This window comes from Trachemys scripta, chromosome 3 (assembly GCF_013100865.1).
Source record: "Trachemys scripta elegans isolate TJP31775 chromosome 3, CAS_Tse_1.0, whole genome shotgun sequence".
Lineage (NCBI taxonomy): Eukaryota > Metazoa > Chordata > Testudines > Emydidae > Trachemys > Trachemys scripta.
This window is the reverse complement of record NC_048300.1, coordinates 102,074,906-102,098,525: the sequence shown is the minus strand read 5'-3', so window position 1 is coordinate 102,098,525 and position 23,620 is coordinate 102,074,906. Positions and strand designations below refer to the sequence as shown.

General features: G+C 41.8%; 1 protein-coding gene across 1 annotated transcript; it reads right to left on the bottom strand.

The window, feature by feature from the left end:
• Positions 1–683: 683 nt before the first annotated feature.
• On the bottom strand, positions 684–21,795 carry LOC117875615 (p53 apoptosis effector related to PMP-22-like). Its single transcript, XM_034766983.1, has 3 exons — positions 21,440–21,795; positions 3,300–3,443; positions 684–3,007 (listed from the first exon to the last, which is right to left on the bottom strand). The coding sequence occupies exons 1-3, from the start codon at positions 21,648–21,650 to the stop codon at positions 2,793–2,795; spliced, it is 570 nt and encodes a 189-aa protein (XP_034622874.1). The 5' UTR covers positions 21,651–21,795; the 3' UTR covers positions 684–2,792.
• Positions 21,796–23,620: the final 1,825 nt, after the last annotated feature.

Sequence of the window (23,620 nt, the reverse complement as noted above, 5' to 3'; positions counted from 1 at the left end):
AAAACCAGAAACTATTAAAAGTGCACAAATTATTGGCCAGATTCTCCTTTTGCTCCCTAAATGGATTGGATCATCAGAAGTCTGTTGGCTCATCAGAAGTCTCATCAGAAGTTTTGGGGAGTGGAAATAAAGGATCAGGCCCATTTCGACTTCATAGTTTGGTGAACATCAAAATTCATTGTTCTTCATTGTAAATATGAGCCTTGAAACTTCCTCTGTCAATACTTCTCCTCATCAACAAACTGTGGTGTTCACCTCAACAGTTGATGTGCATTTAATAAGAAAGTATATAACATTGTACATATGATAATTGTATCTCTCTACCCTAACCATTATATGCTGTAGTTCTTCATAATTTGTAGGCTCTCCTGGGCAGGTTCAGTGTCTTCCTGTGCATGTTGGCCGTGAATTATTGTGCTATCAGAATATAAATGAAGAATAATAGAAGTCCTATTAATATTAAATAATAAATTTGAAAGTTACTTTCCCACCCTCCACTTGCTTCAAAATTCTACGGCAATGGAGTGTAGTTTGAGGTATTTTATCGCTCCCTTTCCTTCCTATCCCCAAATAGAATTAAATACAGTCACCATGTTTGAAACAAGACAAAGATGACCATCATTTATTGAGTATGGTTAGCATCATGAAAATATCTGCAACAGCTTATTCCTAAACAGATGAACTGCATGTGCATCAATTGCACACTGTCACTTTTTTATACAAAATATTTTCTAAATTTTTTGGCCAGGAAGAACCATAATAATTAATTATAAAACTCTTCTGTCTAACCATTCTCAAGGGTTTATATATATGCTTTGGATGTGATTCTCCTCTCACTTTTATTGGTCTAAGTTAGGCGTAACTTCAGAGCAATAAATGGAGTTACACTGCTGCAAAACTAGTGCAATATAAGAATCTGGTTGTTTAGCTTAACTTTTTCTAACTGTCCAAGACTTTTATCAAGGAAGACAAGGTTTCCTTCCTGCATCTCATATTTTATAGTGTGGAATACTATATACTCAGTGTGGCAGTTTTCATCATCTGCAGTATATAAAGAGAGAGGTAAATTTATTACAAGGTAATATTCATCTTAGAAAACGATATAATGACTTCAATGAGAGTTCTTGTTTGATAAGGATAATAGGATTTGGTCCACAATTTTTTTCACCTAAAGCAAAAAATGGAATATTACAAAACCAAGATATATAACACAGAAAACAGCAAGCAAACTTCATTACTTTTCACATATTTTTAATGTTGTGGAATGTGAAATATATCTGAAAATGTTTTATAAAATGTGGTTGTGTCTTGTTTTACAATCTTATGGTGGGAGGTTGTGTGAGAGTGTATTTGTGTGTGTGCATTTTATATATGCATCACACACACACACACACACACACACACACACACACACACACTTTCGACTCAGAAAGTAATAGATCTAAATGAAAGAGCCCAATAAGAAAGGGATTTTGTTTTAACTTGTTTAATAACTCTAAATTCCAATTCCAGCAGTTCAATAGTATAGAGACAATTGGATACTATAGGGATGAGGGCCATAGGAGTAAATAGAGGTGAAATTCCCATGCCAGCTCTCGCCCTCTGGTACCAGGTAAAAGGGCTGGAATGGCATAAAGGGGCTCTAAAAGCCCTAGATTTGATGGGGAAAGAATTCCAGTGGTACAGGAACTGAAGAAGACAGAAGCAGGCTGTCCTTCAGGGACTCCTGAGGCGTTGGCATAGGCCCCGTGCCAAGGATGGGGAGGCAGGTCATGGGTGGAGCCACAGCACATAGGTCTATGGAGGTTTGGACAGTGCTGCTGCCCATAGGGCAACCTGGTGAGGCTGACATAACTTAAACAGTTCCTCAAGACTCTCTATGTTACAGCAGGAGTCTCTCCAGCCCTCAGAAAAGCCCAGAATCTGAAGGGTGAAAGGATGTCTTAAAGCCACTTTTGTCCCCCTCCCGCAGTGTGCTAATCCTGTGCTACTCCGCCAAGTAGCAGCCCAGAATCTCACCCAGGATTTCTAAGACTGCTTGGATTGCAGCGCACACTACACAGTGATAATACTTGTTTATGTTTAGTGGTATTTGAAGACAGTTTATTTTTCTTCTTATTCTGGGTCATCTTTGACAATTTAGCAACTAAACTATGCAACAAAAGCATTGAGAGAAATGAAAATGGCCTGTTAAAAACAAGGAAGTAGTTTTCTCTATCTTGTCTCTGACTCTAAGTGCTATATTTTTTATGAATAAAAGAGGAAACAAAGTTACAAAGTGGTGACTGAATTATTGGCAATGGTGGCACAAAGTGGGTAGGCAGGTTTTGTAAGCAACCAAATATCAGTTTTCAGGTTAAACTATACCACATATCATGGTATCTGGTTTTCCTGAGCTGCTTGGCCTCAGGGAACCAGGGTTTGTGTTGTCTGGCCCCATAACTGATTCCCTGATTAATTAAAAGGCTTGTTTGAACTTAAATAAAAACACAAATGCTTGAAACACCAATACCAGACCCACCCCACCCCCCTACTAGTGGGAAGTAATGGAGCAATACAAAATGATAGAATAATTAACCCTAACAAACCCACATCAAAGAGGAAAATTCAGAACAATTTAGATCTTCTATTCTATAACTCCAACACTATATTTCTACTTGCATAAAAAAGTTTCCAAGCCTTTCTACTAATTCCTGGTTATAATACTCTGTAAAAATAAGATAGTCTGTATGTATCTCTGGAATCTAAATATCAAAACAACAGTAAGGCACCTCTCCTGTTGTTTCTAGTATTTATGGGGAAGTATAAAAATATGTGGGCTTGACGTTGCCCAGGATCTCATCTTCGTAATTCGGGAGGCAGCAGAAGAAGAACCCCAGGCCTATTTCCATAATGGTGGTGGTCCAAGCAAAGCCATAGGCCCAGCTGAACATATTGACTCCTTCCATGTCAATTTCATTTGTGTACTTCACTGGATAAATGACCAGGGCCATGATCGAGAACACAGCTGAAGAAAGAGAAAAGACAACAACAACAACAAGTCAGAATGAGTGATTAAACTGGTATCCATTAAAGTTTCTGCCTTGATGTTATCTCTAGCCAAATCCACCTTTGTTTTAGAGGTTTGAGGATTTACTACTTGGATGGACTTTCCATTGATTTTAATTGACATTTCCAAGTGCCGAGTGGCTATAGAACTGGGCATAGACTCCTTTGTTTGAAGAGTCAAATAAGGCATGTATCAATTTTACAACAGGTACCATTTTAAAAGGCAACCTTTTCCTCACACACAGTCTTACCAGCAACAAAGAGCAAGCCTCCAATTCCTCGTACGAAGTTGAACCGAAGTGTATCAATGGAGAATGCTATGATGGCCAGGGCAAAACAAATGACCAAAATGATATAGCCAACAAGGAATGTGGCAGCAGCAGCTCTCCCCCAGGCTGAAATCAGAAAGAAAACATATTATGAAGGCAACAATGCATTAAGTTAGATTCATGCCTGCCTTAAAAATGAAGTGTTTTCATTTCAGACAAATGTGAGAAGACGGTAAACTCTCAAGGAGAGAACATAGCCACCTACTCTCCTTTGACTGGTTTAGAATGTACAAAGTGGTTCTGATCCAGCAGAGAGTTAATGCACAATGTATGATGTTTAAACAAACATTAATTCTGAACAGTATGTTATTGGAATGTCAAGGAATTTCAATATTAAGTATTTAGCACTGAGGCAGAAAAAGCAGAATGTAAGAATACTCAGATAACAACCTTATCTTATTTCACTAATACAGGCCATTTGTTCAGCAAATGGCAGTCATGGCTCTGTTATATATGTCTATCATGGCACCAAAGGGTTTTATGCATAGGCATCAAATGAAGAGGAGGCTCTTCCTCAAAGGCAACTTAAAATCTTCCATTTTAAAAAACTGTCTATATTAGCATGCCATGCTGGTATGTGAACTTAAAAGTTTGGCATTATTTGGCAAATCTATACATCAGACACAAACAATCAGGATAGATCATGACCCTAAGATTTGCATGTGGAAGGTACCTTTCATGTATGTCTGTTCCTCTGGCTCATCCACCAGGTCTTTTAGCATAGTAATGACTGCTTCACTTTCAGTAAGCAACATTGGTGATTATAGAAATAACCTGTAGCCAGAGCCATAGGTCCTAACTCAGGTGAGTTCTCACTAAAATTAATAGGTGTTTGGATGAGTAAGGACCCAAGAATTTGTCCTACCGCACATAAGATTCAGTTGGATCTTAAATTCAATCTCTGTCATGTCATATGTTTATTTATAGCTACATGTCCCAGATCACTACAGAGATTCTTGCTCTAGTGGTAAGATTTTCAAAAGAACCTAAGTGACTCATTGACTTTCACTGGGACTTGTGCTCCTCAAACACTTGAGCCCACACTAAATCTATAAAGCGCCACACAAATGCAAACAATGATCATTAGATATCAAGATGATTTCAGATCTCCCAGGCCGTTACACTTTGCACTCCAGAATGCACTAAGGCCTCCAGAGCTCAAGATGTTTGAAATACATGAGTGGTGAGATGATCTTTGGGCTCAGTGAGCCTTGGTTGGGGAAGCAAATACAGTTGCAGCTGATACAAAACTACTCAAGATTGTTAAGTCCAAAGCAGACCACGAAGAGCTACAAAGGGATCTCACAGAACTGGGTGACTGGGCAACAAAATGGCAGATGAAATGCAATGTTGATAAATGCAAAGTAATGCACATTGGAAAACATAATCCCAACTATATATATAAAATGATGGGGTCTAAATTTAGCTGTCACCACTGAAGAAAGAGATCTTGGAGTCATTGTGGTTAGTTCTCTGAAAATATCCACTCAATGTGCAGTGATGGTCAAAAAAGCAAACAGAATATTGGGCATCATTAAGAAAGGAGTAGATAATAAGACAGAAAATATCATATTGCCTCTATATGTATCCATGGTATGTCCACATCTTGAATACTGTGTGCAGATGTGGTCACCCCATCTCAAAAATGATATATTGGCGTTGGAAAAGGTTCAGAAAAAGGCAACAACAATGATTAGGGGTATGGAACACCTTCCGTATGAGGTGAGATTCATAAGACTGGGACTTTTCAGCTTGGAAAAGAGATGACTAAGGGGCGATATGATTGAAGTCTATAAAATCATGACTGGTGTGGAGAAAGTGGGAAATAAGAAAGTGAGAAATAAGGAAGTGTTATTTACTCCTGCTCATAACACAAGAACCAAATGAAATTAATAGACAGCAGGTTTAAAACAAACAAAAGGAAGTATTTCTTCACACAACACACAGTCAACCTGTGGAACTCTTTGCCAGAGGATGTTGTGAAGGCCAAGAATATAACAGGGTTCAAAAAAAGAAGTAGATAAATTCATGGAGGATAGGTCCATCAATGGCTATTAGCCAGAATGGGCAGGGATGGTGTCCCTAGCCTCTGTTTGCCAGAAGGTGGGACTGGGCGACAGGGGATGGATCACTTGATGATTACCTGTTCTGTTCATTCCCTCTGGGGCCCTGGCATTGGCCACTGTCGGAAGACAGGATACTGGGCTAGATGGATCTTTGGTTTGTCCCAGTATGGCCATTCTTATGTTATTAGGGAAAATCAAGGCCAACCCTTGGCTTCCTTGTTCCATTGGATAGCAAGTCCCAGATGTTCTCTGATTATCTTGGGTTTTTTTCTTCTTTCCTGTGATGTTCTGTTAAATATGACACTGATTACTTTATTATGTGTTCACTTCTTGAAATGCATCTGTAATATTGGCACAATGAAAGGAGTGCACACTACATAAAAGCAGCACTAGAGTACAAGAAATGGACCTGTGCTCATATGGGCTGCATTCTTTTTTCCCCTTAAAAGAAGCAAACAAATTACATGGAACCCTGTTAATGCAATATAAGATGATGCAGTTTAAGAATCACACAGTACAAGGATATGCAGAAGTTAAGGTTCCCATAACACTGTTACCTGTGTTTCTTGCAGCAAGTATTTCCGCTTTACTTTTTAAATCTTGCTACATTATGTTTTATTAGAGTATGCCATATAACCTACAGGATGTGCAATGTGGTAGAGTTAACAATGATTCCTGTGGCAGTCAAATGTGCACCCAGAAGGTTGCGTTAATGCAAACTTTTGAATTTAAATTTATAAAATCTCAATCAATGCAGCTATTTCTGAGGTGATATAATAATTAACTAACACCAGGAACTGTACCAGCAATGGAACTAATTCAGCAGCAAAAAGGCTGTAAAGCTGCTTTAACCAGGTAGCTAAGGATTCTCCCCAGCATGAGGGAATCCCTAAGGACATGTCTACTCTGCAATTAATCACCCATGGCTGGCCTGTCTCTGCTGACTTGGCCTCATGGGGCTCAGACCAAGGGACCGAGGTTCTGGGACCCCACGAGAGGGAAGGACCCCATAGCCCAACCTCCAGACAGAGCTCAAATGTCTACACCGCAAATAAACAGCCCCGTAGCCCCTGCCCTGTGAGCCTTAGTCAGCTGACATGAATCAGCCATGGGTGTTTGATTGTACTGTAGACATACCAAGCTTTACATATCTTAGAGCAGACGTGGGCAAACTACGGCCCATGGGACCGTCTTGCCTGGCCCCTGAGCTCCCGGCCGGGGAGCCTAGTCCCTGGCCCCTCCCCTGCTGTCCCCCCCTGCAGCCACGCCACCACACGAGCCACGCTCTGGCCCGCTGCTCCTGCTGGGCAGCATGGGGGGTGCTGCTGACTGGCTGGGTGTCATGGCTGCGAGCTCCTGCTGATGGTAAGTGGGTGCGGAGCAAGGGGGTTGGGTAAGGGAGCGGGAGGTCCTAGGGGGCAGTCAGGGAAGACGGGGCAGTTGGATGGGGTGGAGGTTCTGGGGGGGCGGTCAGGAATGGGGAACAGGGAGGGTTGGGAGTGGGAGTCCTGGGGGGCCTGTCAGGGGGCGGGGAGCGGGGGGGGGGGTTGGACAAGGGGGTGGATCCCAGGGGGCAGTTAGAGGAGGAGGAGGGTCCCAGGAGGCAGTAGTCAGGGGACGAGGAGCAGAGGGTGGTTGGATAGGGGGTGGGAGTCCCGGGGAGGCTGTCAGAGGGCGGAGGTGTGGAGAGGGATCAGGGCAGTCAGGGGACAAGGAGCAGGGGGGGTTGGATGGGTTGGGGGTTCTGAGGGGGGCAGTCAGGGGGCGGGAAGTGGGAGGGGGCAGATAGGGGGCGGTGGCCAGGCTGTTTGGGGAGGCACAGCCTTCCCTACCCAGCCCTCCATACAGTTGCACAACCCCAATGTGGCCCTCGGGCCAAAAAGTTTGCCCACCCCTGCCTTAGGGTACGCCAGCTCTATGTCATCTCACCCAGCATAGGAAGTCTGTCAGTTTATGGCCAGGTGAGGGGGACGTTGCCACTGCGTTGCTGTGCTTCAGCAAGCTCCAGATGGTGTAATGGCCCTTCAGGCTTTTAAGTGGCTCTCACTTTCATAGTGGGCCAAACCAATCCCCAGCAACACTGGTGACTGGGAGCATGCGGAGGTGGCAGTGAGCCATTCTCCTCACTCAGCTTCCAAACCAAGCATAGCACAAATGGGGGGGGGGGGAGATTCTGACCCAGTCCTCTGGTCTATCTCCCTTTCTCTGAACAGTTCATGAAGGTTGTGACCATCTCCCATTGCTTTATGACCCATGTTCCATTTCTATTCATTACATTTCACTAATTTCCCCCCCCCCATTATAAAACTTTTTTCTCCCTTCCCACCCCTAGTGCCAGCTGAACCAAGTGCCCTGAGGGGTCCCTGCCATTTGGCTGGGGAGGGGTGGGGGTGGGACTCTCTCATCCATCCTGCTCCCCACCTCTTTATGCCACTAACCAGTTTTTTCTCCCAGTAGTATTGCAAATGCCATGACTCTGTAGGAAGGCACATTGGGAGAGACTGGCATACTCCCTGCCTTAAGGGAGTTGGCTATATGGCAAGAACAAACATGCTCCCTGCATAAGATTCTTACATCTTATGCATTGCTTAGTCACATAACCATTGCAGATTTCTAACTCCATCTTCTTTAGCAGAGGACATTTTTAAATCAAGATTTTAAAGATTCAGTTTTGAAGATGTAAAGACTTTAAGATGCTGTCCTCAAACTAAATCTAAGCTGCAGAATGCTACATCAGAGATTTAGTCTAAGAACAGACTTTTTGTTAATTAACTCTATTAACAATTTTGATATATATCCTAATTTTGTGTTTCAATAGGGTCATGAAGATTTAGATTAACCTGGGGCCAGATTGTGACAGGGACCTGGATGTCACTGTCAACAGCTCAGTGAAGATCTCTGCTCAACATGCACTTGCAGTCAGAAAAACGAACATGCTAGGGGGCATAAGGAATGAACAAGAGAATAATACAGAGAAGATTATAATGCCTTGATATAAATCCTTCAGAATGCTGTGTGCAACACTGGCCCCCCTGTCTGTTAGAGGATATTGCAGAACTGGTGGGGATTCCAAAAAGAGTAACAAGAATGACTGAGGGAATGGAAAAAACTCTCCTATGAAAGGAGATTGAAAACACTGGGATGTTTTCCTCAGAAAGGAGATGAACAAGAGAGAACATGATAAAGGTATATTACAATGATGCAAGGTTTAGAAAAGGTAGATCAGGATCTTCTGTTCTCTCTCCTAACTCTCTCTGTCTCTGTCTCTGTCTCTCTCTCTCTGTTCTTCTGTTCTTCATAACAAGAACAATGAAATTTAAAGGTGGGAAATTCAAAATTGATAAAAGAAACAACTTGTTCACAAACTGTGTGATTAATTCACTACCACAGGAAGTCACTGGGGTCAAGAACTTAGTAAGATTCAAAAAGGAATTGAATATTTAGGATAAAGAAAATCAAGAGTTATAATAATTAATTATAACAATTTTAGAAGGGATATTGAAAGTTGTGCTTCAGGCCTTAAGCCAATCACTACCTATTAGAGAGCAGGAGGATACCTAAGATGGGGTCCAAATATCCTGTACTTGCCTACTATGGGTTTCTTACACCTTTTTCTGAGGCACCTGGCACGGGCCACTGGCAGAGACGGGATACTGGATTAGATGGACCATGGGTCTGATCTAGTGAAGCAATTGCTATTTGGCTTTAAGTAACAACACAGGGGAATAACAGGCAGTAAAACCAGATGGCCCCCTGCACAGTCACTTTAGTGCTTCCTGCATTGCGGCTGGAGCCTGAGGGGTGGGCCATGAGCAGGTAGGCAAGGATGGTATGGGAAAAGAACCAATAAAAGTTATTTCCCTCTGAAAAAAGAGGGAGTAAAGAAAGAATTTTGACTCCCTGGGCGCCTTGCAGAAGACACAGAGCAAAGGCTCAATCTAGTTTAAAACTCATTGGGCCAAATCCATCTCACATGTAACGCCACAATTTAGTGGGGTTGAAAATGATGAGGTTGCACTAGTGTAAATGAGGGCAGAAATTGGTCCTAAGTTTTTCACATTATTTATTATCCACTGTTTTTATGTTTTGCTTTAACACGCGGGTAAAGTATAAACACCTATGCAAATGTTAACACATTTCATGGAAATGTGGAATCCAGTCAGGTCACAAACTCAGTATACATGAGACAGAGAGGTCACAGGTTCTAGTCCAGCCCATTTAAAACTGAAACTAAACAAAACACAGAGAGAGCAGCAGTTTACTTAGCTTTCAGGATGTCAAGCTAAGTCCATAAAAACACAACTATTTGCCTAAGATCAATCAAGCAGCTGAGAGAACTGTAGAGTAATTTTTTGTGTATGTTTAAAGGTGGTCAGCAGAGGAAAAAAAAAAACAGAAATTTATCTCACAGAATCCCTAAATACTAGAGCTGGACAGGAAATGATTTTCCTATCCTGTGAGAATTTTCAAAATTTTGAGTTTTTCCATCCTAAATCAGGACAAAAAATCAAAATCTCAGATTGTCACCAACTGAAAATCCAAGAAAAATTTTGGAATGGGTTGATCGAAATGTGTTGTTTCAATTTTGACTTTTATATATGCAATATATGTGTATTTTACTATAAAGCAATGTAAATTTTGAAACAAACAGAATTTTCAAACAAAAAATGAAAAAAAAATCATTTAGAAAAATTTGAAATTGAACATTTTGAAACTTTTTTCAAAAGTGGAAATTTGTCTAAACTGATCCTTTCCTGCAAAAAGTTTTGGTGAATTGGCATTTTCCAATGTACACCAGCATTCTAAAATGATATCATCATCATTTGAATGGCATGTCTGCTGGTTCCTTCTTGTTTCTCTCTACAACCAAATCAAAGAATGTGTATGATAATTATTAAATGCCAGGAAACTATATACTTTCCAGTCTTAAAATCTCATTACAACTGGCAATGTTTATAAGTTTTTGTCTTTGGAAATGGGGAAGGCCTTGTATTAGGACAAGTAAAAGAGAACCCAAATCTTTATTTTCATATAAGCAGAGTGAGGAATGGTCCTTCTAGCTATATTTGTTTGATTTGTGGATGGTTAGGCTATCCAAAGGAAATGTTGTAGCAACAGTGTAACTGGGAATCCGAGTATTCTTTGATAAGGCAAGTCTTCTGTCAAATGTAGATTTAAGACTTTTATTAGGGATTCAGAGCTACTAGGAATGTTGCTTTCTGATTTTCCTGACTTACCTCCTCATGTATTTCAGTTTTACATACAATTGAAGAGCTGTTTTCTACACAAAAGAATATAAATTTAATTTGGGGTAATGTCTGCCCAGTGATGTCTTATATTCAAAACCTTGAAACCCACACTGAATTTTTTTTTTACATGTTTGTTTTCCAAATTTTCTGTGATAACACAAGGGCCACAACACATTGAAAATACATCTCATAACCTAATTGCCTTGTACAAAACAAACCAAAGATTCCGGATTCTTGTGTACTAGCCCACATTGTGTACAAATATTCCCATCCACACCATTCCATCCCCTCACTCTGTTTATTCATGGCATGGGTACTCCACTTCATGTGAACTACCCAGTACCCTAGGCCTGGCTCATCAGGATGAAATCATGAACAGCTCTGATATCTATCTCCTTGTCTGATTAATAAGAGCACAATTCCTCAACTTTTAATTCTTTCTGCCCTGAAGCTGAAGACATAATCAGCATTTAAAAGAAAAATAAATCTATTGTCAGCTGTTCATACATCTCAGCAATTATTTATATTATCATCAAATTATCATTTTAATAGGAGTTGTTCAGTCAACAACCTCTGCAGTTCCTGCGTGACATTGTGGTGAGTGACACAGCTGTGTTAAACAAGTGTAGCTTTAATTTTAAAAAATGGAAGATGATATGAAATGCCAAACCTGAACTGAAAATGGAATAATACTTTGATCCTAAGAGCATCCCAATGTCAGAGGGCAAGGGGATCTAGCAGTGAGTTTCAGCTGGCCTAAGCAGCGGAGTGTACTCCAACTCATTGTTGTCATAATCTGTATCTAACAGATGTAAGGTATCATATGCTAACTGGTTACATGCTGGTCATTAATATTGTTGCCTGGTGTATGTACAGGTGATATATGAAAAACTATAAATGTGCTGGAACTATGTTCTTAAAATGTGTTTGGCAGGTAAGGCTTGAGGGACCCCACCCTAGATCAAGGAGTGTGATTCCGCCTGTTCGAATGTGTCTTCAGTGTAAACTGAGCAAGGAGAGACAATAGAAATACATTTACTAAGATGTAAACAAAGCCATCAAACTAGTGAGTGGGGGAGACAGCCACTTAACTATCCCAATGAGGTGAGGGGACAAGACAGCCAACAAAGCGCTCTCCACACTGGCGCTTCTGTCACTGTAACTTGTATCTCTCAGGAAGGTGTTTTTTTCACACTCCTGAGCAACGTAAGTTTTGCCAACATAAGTGGTACTGCAGACATGGCCTAACTGCTGGTAATCAGGGGCTTCTCAAACTCAAAACAGACTGTTTCCCATTAAAAGCAAACAGACCTTCATCTTCTCATCATCTTTCTATTTCCAGAAAGCATCATCTACATACTCATCAACATATTTGTTAAAAAATCCAGAATCCACAGTTTTGACATGCCTGAAGACCCTCCTCCTTTTGAGGGAAGCAGTTCAGTTTAGGAACATTTCAACTTGAAGAATTTTTTGTTTGGTCAGGGTTTTTTCCCCCCCACCATCTAGAGGGAGTGGTTCAGTTTCAGCTACTCTCTTCGACATAAACACACTTGACATGTAGGAGCTTGATTTAGAAGGGAGTCCAACAAAGCTTTGTGCTAATGAGAGATCCTCCCTGATGCTTAGTGCTAGGAAGGGAGCAACACGGGGTGTAGAAGAATCATCAAAGGGAGCAGCAGAGGAGTGAGTTCGGTATTAAAAGTAATGTGCATGCCAATGCCTCAGAATTGGCTTGATCAGGAGAAAGGCACTGAATACCCACAGTTCACAACAATTTCAACAGGAATTACGGGCATCCTCAGGATCAGAACTTAATTTTACATGTTTTGATGCTCAGTTTGATACACGATTTGTCTCGTTCCGTCTATTTTGAGCTAAATTTTAACTAGTGGGTTTTGGAAAAAAATGTGTAACATACTAATAAGCCAATTTATTGACTAAATATGTCAATTAATCCCAATGTAGCATGTTATATCTGTTTTCTAGCTGGTACTACTATTTGGACAGAAGACCTTGTCAAGGATTAAAGATGAGTTGATTAAAATAACCTACAGTTTAAAAGGGATCTTCTTCTTTTATAATTCAGCCTTACAAACAATGACTATTAAGCAAAATAGCAGTGTATCCTTTTTCCAAAGCTTGCTCGCACTCTTATATCTGGCTGAAGCACAATGGATTTACATCTCATTTCCAAAATCAAGAATTTTCAATCAGATAACTCTTAGTCTATAGTTTGCAGCAGAATATGAGCAAACTGTGTTCAGCAACCTTGCTGTGGCTAGCCTTAATTGCAGTGAAGGAGTTTCCCTGGGTAGGGAGTGGCTGTGAATTTGGAGCTAACTTTCTGATAGAAACTAAATCCTTCCCACCCAAGAAACAAAAAAGCCTACAGGGAGAGACATGATGCTGTTTACTCATTTCTTCTCCCTGTGACTGAACAAGAAGGCGATATTAACAATTTTTGTTGCTGCACTGTTATTGGCTGTTGATAGGTTGGTTAACACGTGATTGGGGATTACAGAAAGAGTCTGTTATAGTTGTATATTTAGGGCCAGATTCTGATATTTTTACTCAATATAGATGCATCAAGGTCTAGTAGACAAAGCATTGGACTTGGTTTTAGGAGGCTAACAGTTCTATTCCTGTCTCTGGCCTTTTGGTGACTTTGGGCAAGTCACTTTGCTGCTCTGTGCCTCAGTTTCACCTACTGTAAAATGGGGATAATTGATGCTGACCTTCTTTGCAATATATTGGTGAAAAGCACTGCATAAGAGCTAATTATTATTACTTTTATTGGATAGCAGCTTCCTCTGTAGCTAGCTCCAGAGATTTCAGTGGAATTGCTTGTGGAGGAAGGCTCTATTCAGTGTCAGTAAAGGCATACGAATCTGGCCCTATAGTTATCATCAGGCAGCACTTAGATCAAAATTAAATGTTATTTGCAACACATATATGTGTCACATATATATGTCTGCACATATTAATGCTTTCACCCATATAGCATGTACAGTGCCTCAAAGAGTCATACCCCTCCCCCACACACACACCTTCCTAACTCCCCTCAAACTGATTTAAAATCCAGTGCATTAAATGGTATGAGAGTTTCCAGATCAGCTTGGACCTTCTTTACCATGATAGTGTAAAGTCATTCCTCCTCTAGTAAATGTCTAGCTGTGGTCCAAGTTCTCTTCCTTTAGCATCATTGGGCTAAATCCTGCAGTTCTTACTCAGTCAAAGCTGACTAATTTGAAACCATTGCGATTTTTGACTGATCAAGAACTTTCTAAAGACACTTTGCAAAAGTTCCCAGGAGGAGCTTGGGAACACTATAATATTCTCCTTCAATCTTGTTCAAAATTGTTCAGAATAGATACCAGCTGTCAACAAGACTTGCCATGAAAAATGTGAAAGCATGAGACCATGTCTACACTAGCACTGCTGTCAGTATAACTGTTGTTGGTCAGGGGTGTGAAAAATCAGCCCTCTGACCTACATAAGTTTCACCGACAAAAGCACCAGTGTGGACAGTGCTATGCCAACAGGAGCGCTCTCTCCCATCGGCATTGAACGGCTACACGGGAAACCTTACAGCTGTGCAGTTGTGCCACTGCAAGGTCTGTAGTGTAGACATAGCCTGAGAGATTTTCTTGTTTGCTTGTTTACCCTCCCAAAGTCATTCAAAGTCAACCTTATAATGGGACTTATATCCAGCTCTTACTATGGAGGAATCATCATCACTCCATCCTGTCAGATTCTCTGAAGAGATGACCCAACTAAAGAAAAACGACAATGCGGTACAGTTTTTACCCACATCCATTCATAAATCCTCAGCAGTTACCTCCTGTGTGAAAGGTTAGGAAAAGTAACTGAATGGTGCATGCTTAAGAGAGTTCATTGTCTGAGCCTGCAAAGTGCTGGGATCTCTGCAAGGTCTTGATTGTCCTCAACTGCCTCTATTTTCATATGGTAGCTGAGAGCCCTCAGCATCTCACACCATCAGCACTGTTTTAGCCAATTTGACTTTAATTATTAGGGAAGTGATTTGATTATAAAGAGTATTTGTTGCCCTGAGAGACTCTTTGTAAAGTTAGTTACCCAACTAAGGAAATAACTTATTTAGCAAAGGTTCTGATGAAATGCACCTGGCAATAATTGTGTAAAAAGGTGAACTGTGAAATGATAAAAAAAAAGTATATCAGTAATTGCAAATGAGGAATATGAACAGCCATCCTGTGGGCCTGATTCCCCTCTCTCTTACTCCAGTGGAGTTACTCCTGTAAGCAAGAGGAAAATCAAGTCATGTCTGTTCTTTTCTTCCCTTCTTATCAGAGTTCCTTAAGAACAATATAACTGAAACATTTTCAGTATTGTAACTATTACATTTAACTAGGAGCCCATTTTTTTCTAGCATTTAAAAGTCTAACTACTGTGTGAATAGTAAATTCTGTGCATGTTTTGTATCAAGGCTTGACCTTAAATAACGTAACGCTTTTTTGAAAGATGATTTGGAAAGTAGTGTGTGGCTAAGAACCTGTCCACTCAGCAATTGAAACTACCTAAAAAAACACACTAAACCTGTTTGTTTCACGTTTTGGCTGTAGTATAGACAGGACAAAGTTCTTATCTTCAATTTGCCCTGCAAATAAGGGGCGGGAGGGTTGTCCTGTGATTAAGCAAGTGGACTGGGGCTCTGATGGGGATTGCATTTCCAGCTCTACCACAGAATCCCTCTGTAAATCTGGCCAAGACACAATCACTCTGCCAGAGGTCCTCCATAAAATGGAGGTACTAATGCTACCCTACCTCGCAGACGGACTGAGAGGATTAATTCATGAATGTTAGTAGGTTTCCACTTACTACTGTGGTGACGATCATGGAAATAACTAGACTAGGACATGTATGCAGTGTTGTTGTAGCTGGGTCGATCCCAGGATATTAGAGAGTGACCTGAAGCAAAGCTCTGTGTAGCTCAAAAGCTTGTCTCTCTCACTAATGCAAGTTTGTCTAATAAAAGATATTAGCTCACCCCCCTCTTGTCTCTCTAGAACAGAACAATTCAATAAAGATTTTGCTAGAGATTTGCAAGGAGGATGAAAGTGGAGAATTTTGCACACATTATTATTATTTGTATTACTGTAGTACTTAGGGATTATGGATCAGAGCATCATCATTCTAGGCATTGTACAAACATGTAACAAGAAGACAGTCCCTAACTTACTAAGAGAAAGAGATGTTGTACAAAGAAAGCTGCTGAATTATCCCGTTGTGTTGTTTCATATAAATCCATGATCTACTAAAATTGACCTCTGTGCTGCAAATAGCATTTATTCTTATTGATACAAAAATTCGACTGGTATTAACAGGCCTTGTATGTTGGCAGTGGAGTCACTAAAGGAGCAGTAGCTCCACATTGTCATACCTAGGTTCAGAGGTTGGCTTGAAGCAAAGCCATATATATGAACATCCTGGAATGTAGGGAAAGTTTAGATTCAGATCTGGATAATAACTTTATGGCTCAAGACTATCTGTTTCAAATACGTTGCTCTTTGTTACAGTTTTATTTCAACCACACTCCTTCAAAGTAGTACACAATATATGCTGTGGTCAATGTACTCCACTGACAGATAGAAAACCTGGTTCTCATGCCACTCAGTGCTGAGAAAGGCTGTTCCCTCAATCTGGCAATATGAAAAGCCCTATAATGTTCTGCTCATGGTGATTTATTGAACTAAGTAGAAATGAAGTCTCCTGTGGGTTAATTTGGGGTCAGATTCTGGCTGCTCATGCACCGTGGTGAGATGTGGAGATGGAGCTAGCCAATGGGAGAAGCCGATCAGAGGGTGGGGAGAAAAGTTCCACCAATCTTTTGGAGATAAGCACCCAAGTTCGGACTGTGGAAAGGCACTTAGCTCTGCTGGTGATCCGTGAACTGGGTGAAGATAGGTGTTCAGCCACCTTAATTGCAAACAGAGCCTAAAACAAAATGGCCAGGGGAATGGATGACCTCCCTTACTACCATTATCCCGGGGGTACTCACCCAGGTTGTGGGAGACCTTCCATTCAAGTTCCCCTTCCTCCTGAAAGGAAAAAAGGATTTGCCATTTCCCAGGTGAGTGCCCCACGCACCAGGTTATAGAGATGTTCTAACTCTTTCATGGGCCCAATTAATATGTAATTAGTCAGTTGTTTAAAGTTGAACATGTTCAATAGTAGAGATTGGGGGGAGGCATGTCAAAGTATTCCATAGCCTAGTGATTAGGACACTCACCTGAGGGAGATGACAGGTCCTTGTTCAAATTCCTTCTCCCCAAATGGATACAGGGCTGGGGCGGGTAGCGGTGGTGGCCGGGAGCCCTGGGCCCTTTTAAATCGCCGGCCTCGGGAAAGTTGCCCCTTTTGCCCTCCCCGTCAGCAGCCCAGGGGGGAAAAAGGGGCAACTATGTTAAAACACTGCCGCACCAGCACTTTAACATCAGCTGCGTATGGGCCGGTACTGGCTTCTTACCGGTACACCATACCAGCCTACTTTCACCCCTGGCTAAAGGTATAAGGGAGGTCATTCTTTGCCGCCCTCCATCCCCATGCTTGAGGGGCCTGATCTGGTAGGTGACCTCTGAGCATGCCTACAGACTCGGGCTTCACACATGACTTAGGCAGCCCAACATCTATCCCTCCTGATTTGTGAATTGCTGGGGCTTAGGCAGGAGATAGGTGACGTGCTGGCCGCCACTTCCCGCATCATCCATTGGCAGGGAACGGCGATCCGCAGCCACTGGGAGCTGCGGAGCGCCGTGCCTGCGGACGGTCAACGTAAACAAAATGACTCACAGTCCGCCAGCAGTTCCTGATGGGTCACGTGCCAAAGGTTGCTGACCCCTGCTCTGTATAATGACTAGAATCTAGTATTGGATGGTATTTGCAAGTCACTGCAAATATTGAAATTCCACTTGGCATGTGCACAAGCACTGTGTGGATTTTTCAAGATCTGCAAATAAGCCTAACATTTCACACTAAATCTGAAGGACTTAAACCTGCATTTGTCCTATGCATGGCATTTTTCATTGAAATTTATATAAGTTCTGCATGCCAAAGAACTGCAGTATCAGGCATAATATGAGAAGATAGAAAGATTGCATGTATTAAAGATTCTTTCATCTTATTGTGCACCATATTCAACTTAGCAAAACAGGAGCAATCATTTTCTAACAACAGGCAACAAGCCTGTTCAAACATGTCAAAAGCCTGCAGCACAATACATTAAATATTTAAAAGGCTTTGGCTAAGGCTTTCGGAGGCATACCTTGTTCTGGAGAGCTCATATAGCCAAGAGTCAAGAAAATAAAAAGTTGTTGTGCCAGCTTTTGGGCCTGCACTAAATTATGGGTGGGGCAGAGAAGCTGGAAATCAAGCCAATAGGAGGGGAATAGGGAAGAAACAAGGAGTTCACTCACAAAAAATGTCAAATCACTTCTGCCCCCTTCTAGCTATATTGTCTTGCTTCATGTCTCCATGCTTATGAAAAGGGGAAATGTAATCATACTTGTGATATGGTTTGTGATATTGGACACTTGACCGCCTTAACATTTTTGTATTAGTGTAGATAAAAGGAAACACAAATAAAATGCATCTTTTATTAAAAACCTGATCATAGGTGCACCTTTTGCTTTAGTTTTCAGTCTACACCAATAGCAGGAGTTTATCACAGGTACAGGAGACCTACCATGATGCATTCAGGTAGAGGGCTATGGAGCCAAAAATCAGCATTCCCACTCTAGCCAAAAAGGATCAGTGGAAGGCAGTTTTGATTTCCAGCTCAGAGCTGGTCAATAAGAAATGGCATTAACTTAATCCAAAGGGCTCAGTTTGCCCATTCTCTCCAGCTCCAAAGCATGTCCCAGTACAGAGGGCGGAAGCATGAGCTTGTGATTAAAACCCAGGATTAAGAGCAGCCAGGAATTCTGAATTCAGTATCCAAATTTTGCCAAAGACTTCCTGTGCAACCTTAGGCAATTCATTTAGTCCCAAATTTTCAAAAGTCTCCATTAATCTGGTGTGCCCCACTTGATGCACCTATGGACTAGTTTTCAGAGACACTGAGCATGCAGAGCAACAGATGAAGTCAATGGGAGTGTAAAACTGGACACCCAAAATTAGTAAACATTTTTTAAAATGTGGACATTCACCTTCCTGTGCCTCAGTTTCTCCATCTATAAATAGGAGATCATATTTGCCTATTGTGTTTTGAGGATTCACAGATGTTTTTCAACTGACTTGAGATCCTCAGTTAGAAGGTGCTATAGAACTCCAATGCCTTTGTCTGAGAAAAATACAAAAGCAAGGAAGAAAGACCATCATGAAAAGCCCAGGGCCAGCCTGGACCCTAAATTCCAACCCTTTGTCTGCGAGGGACATGGGTCCAGATCCACAAAAGAATTTGGGCGTTGCAATGCTGAGCTGAACTTTTAGGTGCCTAGAAAAATCACAGGAACAGCACCACAATCCACAAAGCCTGAATAAGGCACCTGGGCTCTCTGTACAATGAATGGGGAAATATAAGTGCCTTACACGGTGATCCACAAAGGCAGGGAGCTGCCTACACTAGCCAATGGAGATGCCAACCAGAAAGGGTGTGCTAAGCTGTGCCCGTCTCTTGGAGAAAGGCGCCCAAGTCCAGCTGCAGGGAGACGCCTTGCTCTGCTAGTGATCCACAAACTGGGGGAAGATAGGCATTCAGGTACCTAAATGCAAGCCAAGCCCAAAGCAAATTGGCTGGGGGAGGACCTGCTTTACAACCTTTAGCTTACTGGATAGGTACTCACCCAGGATGCAGGAGGTCCCTGGTTTCAATCCTCCGTCCCCTTGAAGGGGAGAAGGGATTTGAATAGGGCTCAGCCATCCCGCCGGCAAGTGCTCTAATAACTAGGCTATAGTAGAGTCATTCTAAATCTTTTACTGGCCCAATTAATATATAATTATTCACTTGCTTAATTAAAGTGGAACAACTTTGAGAGGAGAGACTGAGGGAGCCCCACATCAGAATATTTCATAGCCTAATGTCTACTAGGCCACTGACCTGAAAGAGATGACAGATCCCTATTCAAATCCCTGCTACCCACTCCGGGGTGGGGAGAAACATCCTAGGTGTGTTCCTTAACCACTGAGCTAAAGGGTTATTAGGGAGGACTGCCTCCTTTCCCCACAACTGCTTTGTGTGAACTCACCTGAGGGGCTGGATTTGACAGGTGTGATCAGAGGCCACCTACCAGATCAGGCACACAACTTAGCCATCTTGTTGCCTGTCTTTCTTGTAGTCATCTTGTTGACGTTCTTCTGTGAATCACTCTGGAAGACAGGCGTCCAGACGCCTACAGTGCTGACGAAGTGCGCATGCTCAGGCAGGAGATAGGCACCCGCTTACCTACAGTCAGGCAGCAGTGCACACATTCAGAGGAAAAAAACATGGGCGCCGAGTGAATTTAGGCACCTACAGGATTGGGCAGCAGTGGGAGTTTTGTGGCTCATAGCGGTACCTAAAAAAGGGACATAGATTCCTGAGTCTGTGGGCTAGGTTCCTAAGTACCTTTGTGGATCACGTCCCTGGCACCTAGGGAGAAACAATACCATTATGGAACTGATTAATATATCATTAATGTGGGATTGGGGAGGGGAAGGATACCCAAAGGGCACCAGGGGTAGAAACAGTCCCCAAATAGAGCAAATAGCAAACATGCTTGAAAAATCCCACTAGCCCAGAGTGAATAACTTCTTTCTGAGTAGTGAATAAATCACCATTATCTTTTCATTACTATCAGTCAATGCAGAGCAGGGCCAGAAAGCACAATTTGTGCACGGATGGTGCATTTTCATGGCAGTTTTGGAAGGCTGAACCAAATGGACACTAACGGTCTGTGTCTCTATGGCCGTGCACCTCGCACAGACATTTATACGTATAAGGTGAGCGTAACATGCTACTAGTCTGATTTGGTAGTATTTATACACACACTTTACACAGGCATAAATAAGTATACAAGCTGCAAAACAGTTGAGAACCAGGCAATTAGCCAAAGTGCCCTTATGACTTGAATTAACATTATCTATTTGGACTTCATCAGAGTCCAAACTTTTATCAAAATTCCTCCAACTATGAAAACCTTAATTCAGACCCTTCTCAAAGAAAAAAACACTTTCTCCTTTCAACATTTTGTTTCATAACCATGTCACAAGTGGTGTGGTGTGCTCCCTGATATAATTTTAGAGGCTCGTTCTGCAACCTGATATTTATTGTGGACATCTCTGCTTCACAGCTCCTTTTCTACATCCCAACAGTTCCTTGCCAGTGAAGGATGATCCGTCTTGTTAAACCCAAGTTTACCCATACAGCTTGCTATTTATTGCTTTATGGACTTGGCCTGCAATAATTATTCACTTCTGGAAAGCAGAGATTGTAGTTATTTCTAAAGAAATTAATCTCACATGATTCAAATGTTCCCTGCACTATGTTTCCATATGTGTCTTTGTACCATGAACATACATAACCTCTAGCCCTATGATAACAGCAATCATCCCTCTTTTTTTCCTAAAAAGATCACCCTTGTTCCACTCTTTCGCCAAAAAATGCTCCATGTATTTGAATGGTGAGCCCTATTTTATCCCACCAAACTGATGAGACGTGAGTTGAGTGGGGTAAGCTCAGTCACGTGACCTAGACTCACTAGGGGCTGCCACCCCCATTGCAGTCACTTACCATAGTCCATCAGGGAGTTGCATGTCCATTCAGGCTCATTGTCCATCTTTGTACAGCTTTCCCATAACGAGGCTTGATGCTGATAGGGCAACGTCTCCGACTCCAGCCAGCCCTTGCCGGCCAGCGCAATAAGGCCAAAGATGACCGCTATGCCTAACATCAGAGGCAAGATCCATCTGCACCTTGTGTAGTCAAGGCCATACGCCACCATCTTGTGGAATGGTCAGTGGCTTCTCTAGAAGCCAGGTGCACAAACGGATGAGTTTTTTCTGCTACTGACTCAGCAGCGTGGGACAAAGGTGTTTTATGAAGGCTCCTGAAGAGTGTGTGTATCTGTATGAATGTGTGAATGAGAGCAGCTTTTCAACTGGAACTGACACTGAAGGGGGGAGCTCCACCTAAATTCCAATGACTAAGAGCTGTAGCCGTGGCACCAGAAACCTGCTGAGCTGCACTGAAGTTGCAGGGCTGGGCTGGCTCATCTGCCTGGCTCCTCTTTCCTCTCTGCTGATTCGTAAACACATCAGGCACCATTACACTCCCTGGCCTGGGGCTTTTAACCCTTTCCTGGCTGTCACTTCCCACTAAGGAGCAACTTGGGTTAAACAAGATGCTTTTGCACTAGAGTGAGTGCAGGCAGCACAATTACACTAAAAGCTAAAAAACAATTTGCACTGTAAGCTCTTTCGTCATAGTTGCCTGAAACTTTCCCCTTTAAGGCTGAAATGTTCCATGCTGGGCCTCTGCTCCAAGGGCAAATATTTTAAGCATGTTTCCTCACCCATCACTAAGTTAGGACAGTGAAGAAAATTTCTGACTCTTTCTTAGAAGAGCTATGGCAAAAATAAACAGCTGAAATGTGACAGTTATAGTAGGGCATGGCTTGGAAGTATTGAGGAGCAGTGCATGTTTCTATGGGGAGAAAATAGGTTTGATTTGACTATGCTCTATGAATATTCTCAGCAGGCACAGTACAATATTTGGGCCTAATTCTCCACTGCCCGAATGTAAAATGCTACTAAAACAGATTACTCCATTCGCACTAGTGGTAACACTGGTCTACAATTTTTGAGAAGTCGTCTGCTTCAGAGATAAAATGTGCTATTTATTATGTATTTTGATGTGCTGAATTCAAATATGACAATTCAAACAACTGATTGGCTACTGTTTCTAAGATATTTAAGTTTTTACATTTTATGTCTATGTATATTATAGAGATAGTAGAGTTTTAATCATAAATTGTAAACCTAGGTCTTTTCATGTGTTTATGGTTGCTTTACATGATAATATTTCACCTGTCCTGTTTATGTAACACTTTAAAAATCAGCAAAAGGGTTATATAAATAAAATGTAGTATGAAACAAAAGGCAAAAAACTATTCTGTACATAGTTTAGTCCTATTCAGTGTCTACTCGGCGCTTCTTGGCTTGTCTCTTGTATTCATTAAATGGAGCATCTCTTGTCACTGTCCAGCAATAGTCTGCAAACATTGATGGGCTCCATTTGCCCTGATAGTGTTTCTCCATTGTTGCAATGTCCTGGTGAAATCGCTCGCCATGCTCGTCGCTCACTGCTCCGCAATTTGGTGGAAAAAAATCTAGATGAGAGTTCAAAAAATGTATCTTTAGTGACATGTTGCAACCAAGGCTTTTGTATGCCTTGAGGAGGTTTTCCACCAACAACATGTAGTTGTCTGCCTTGTTGTTTCCCAGAAAATTTATTGCCACTAACTGGAAGGCTTTCCATGCCATCTTTTCCTTGCCACGCAGTGCATGGTCAAAGGCATCATCTCGAAGAAGTTCACGAATCTGAGGACCAACAAAGACACCTTCCTTTATCTTAGCTTCACTTAACCTTGGAAATTTTCCATGGAGGTACTTGAAAGCTGCTTGTGTTTTGCCAATGTCCTTGACAAAGTTCTTCCTCAGACCCAGCTTGATGTGTAAGGGTGGTAACAAAATCTTCCTTGATTCAACAAGTGGTGGATGCTGAACACTTTTCCTCCCAGGCTCCAATGACTGTCGGAGTGGCCAATCTTTCTTGATGTAGTGGGAATCTCTTGCACGACTATCCCATTCACAGAGAAAACAGCAGTACTTTGTGTATCCAGTCTGCAGACCAAGCAAGAGAGCAACAACCTTCAAATCACCACAAAGCTGCCATTGATGTTGGTCATAGTTT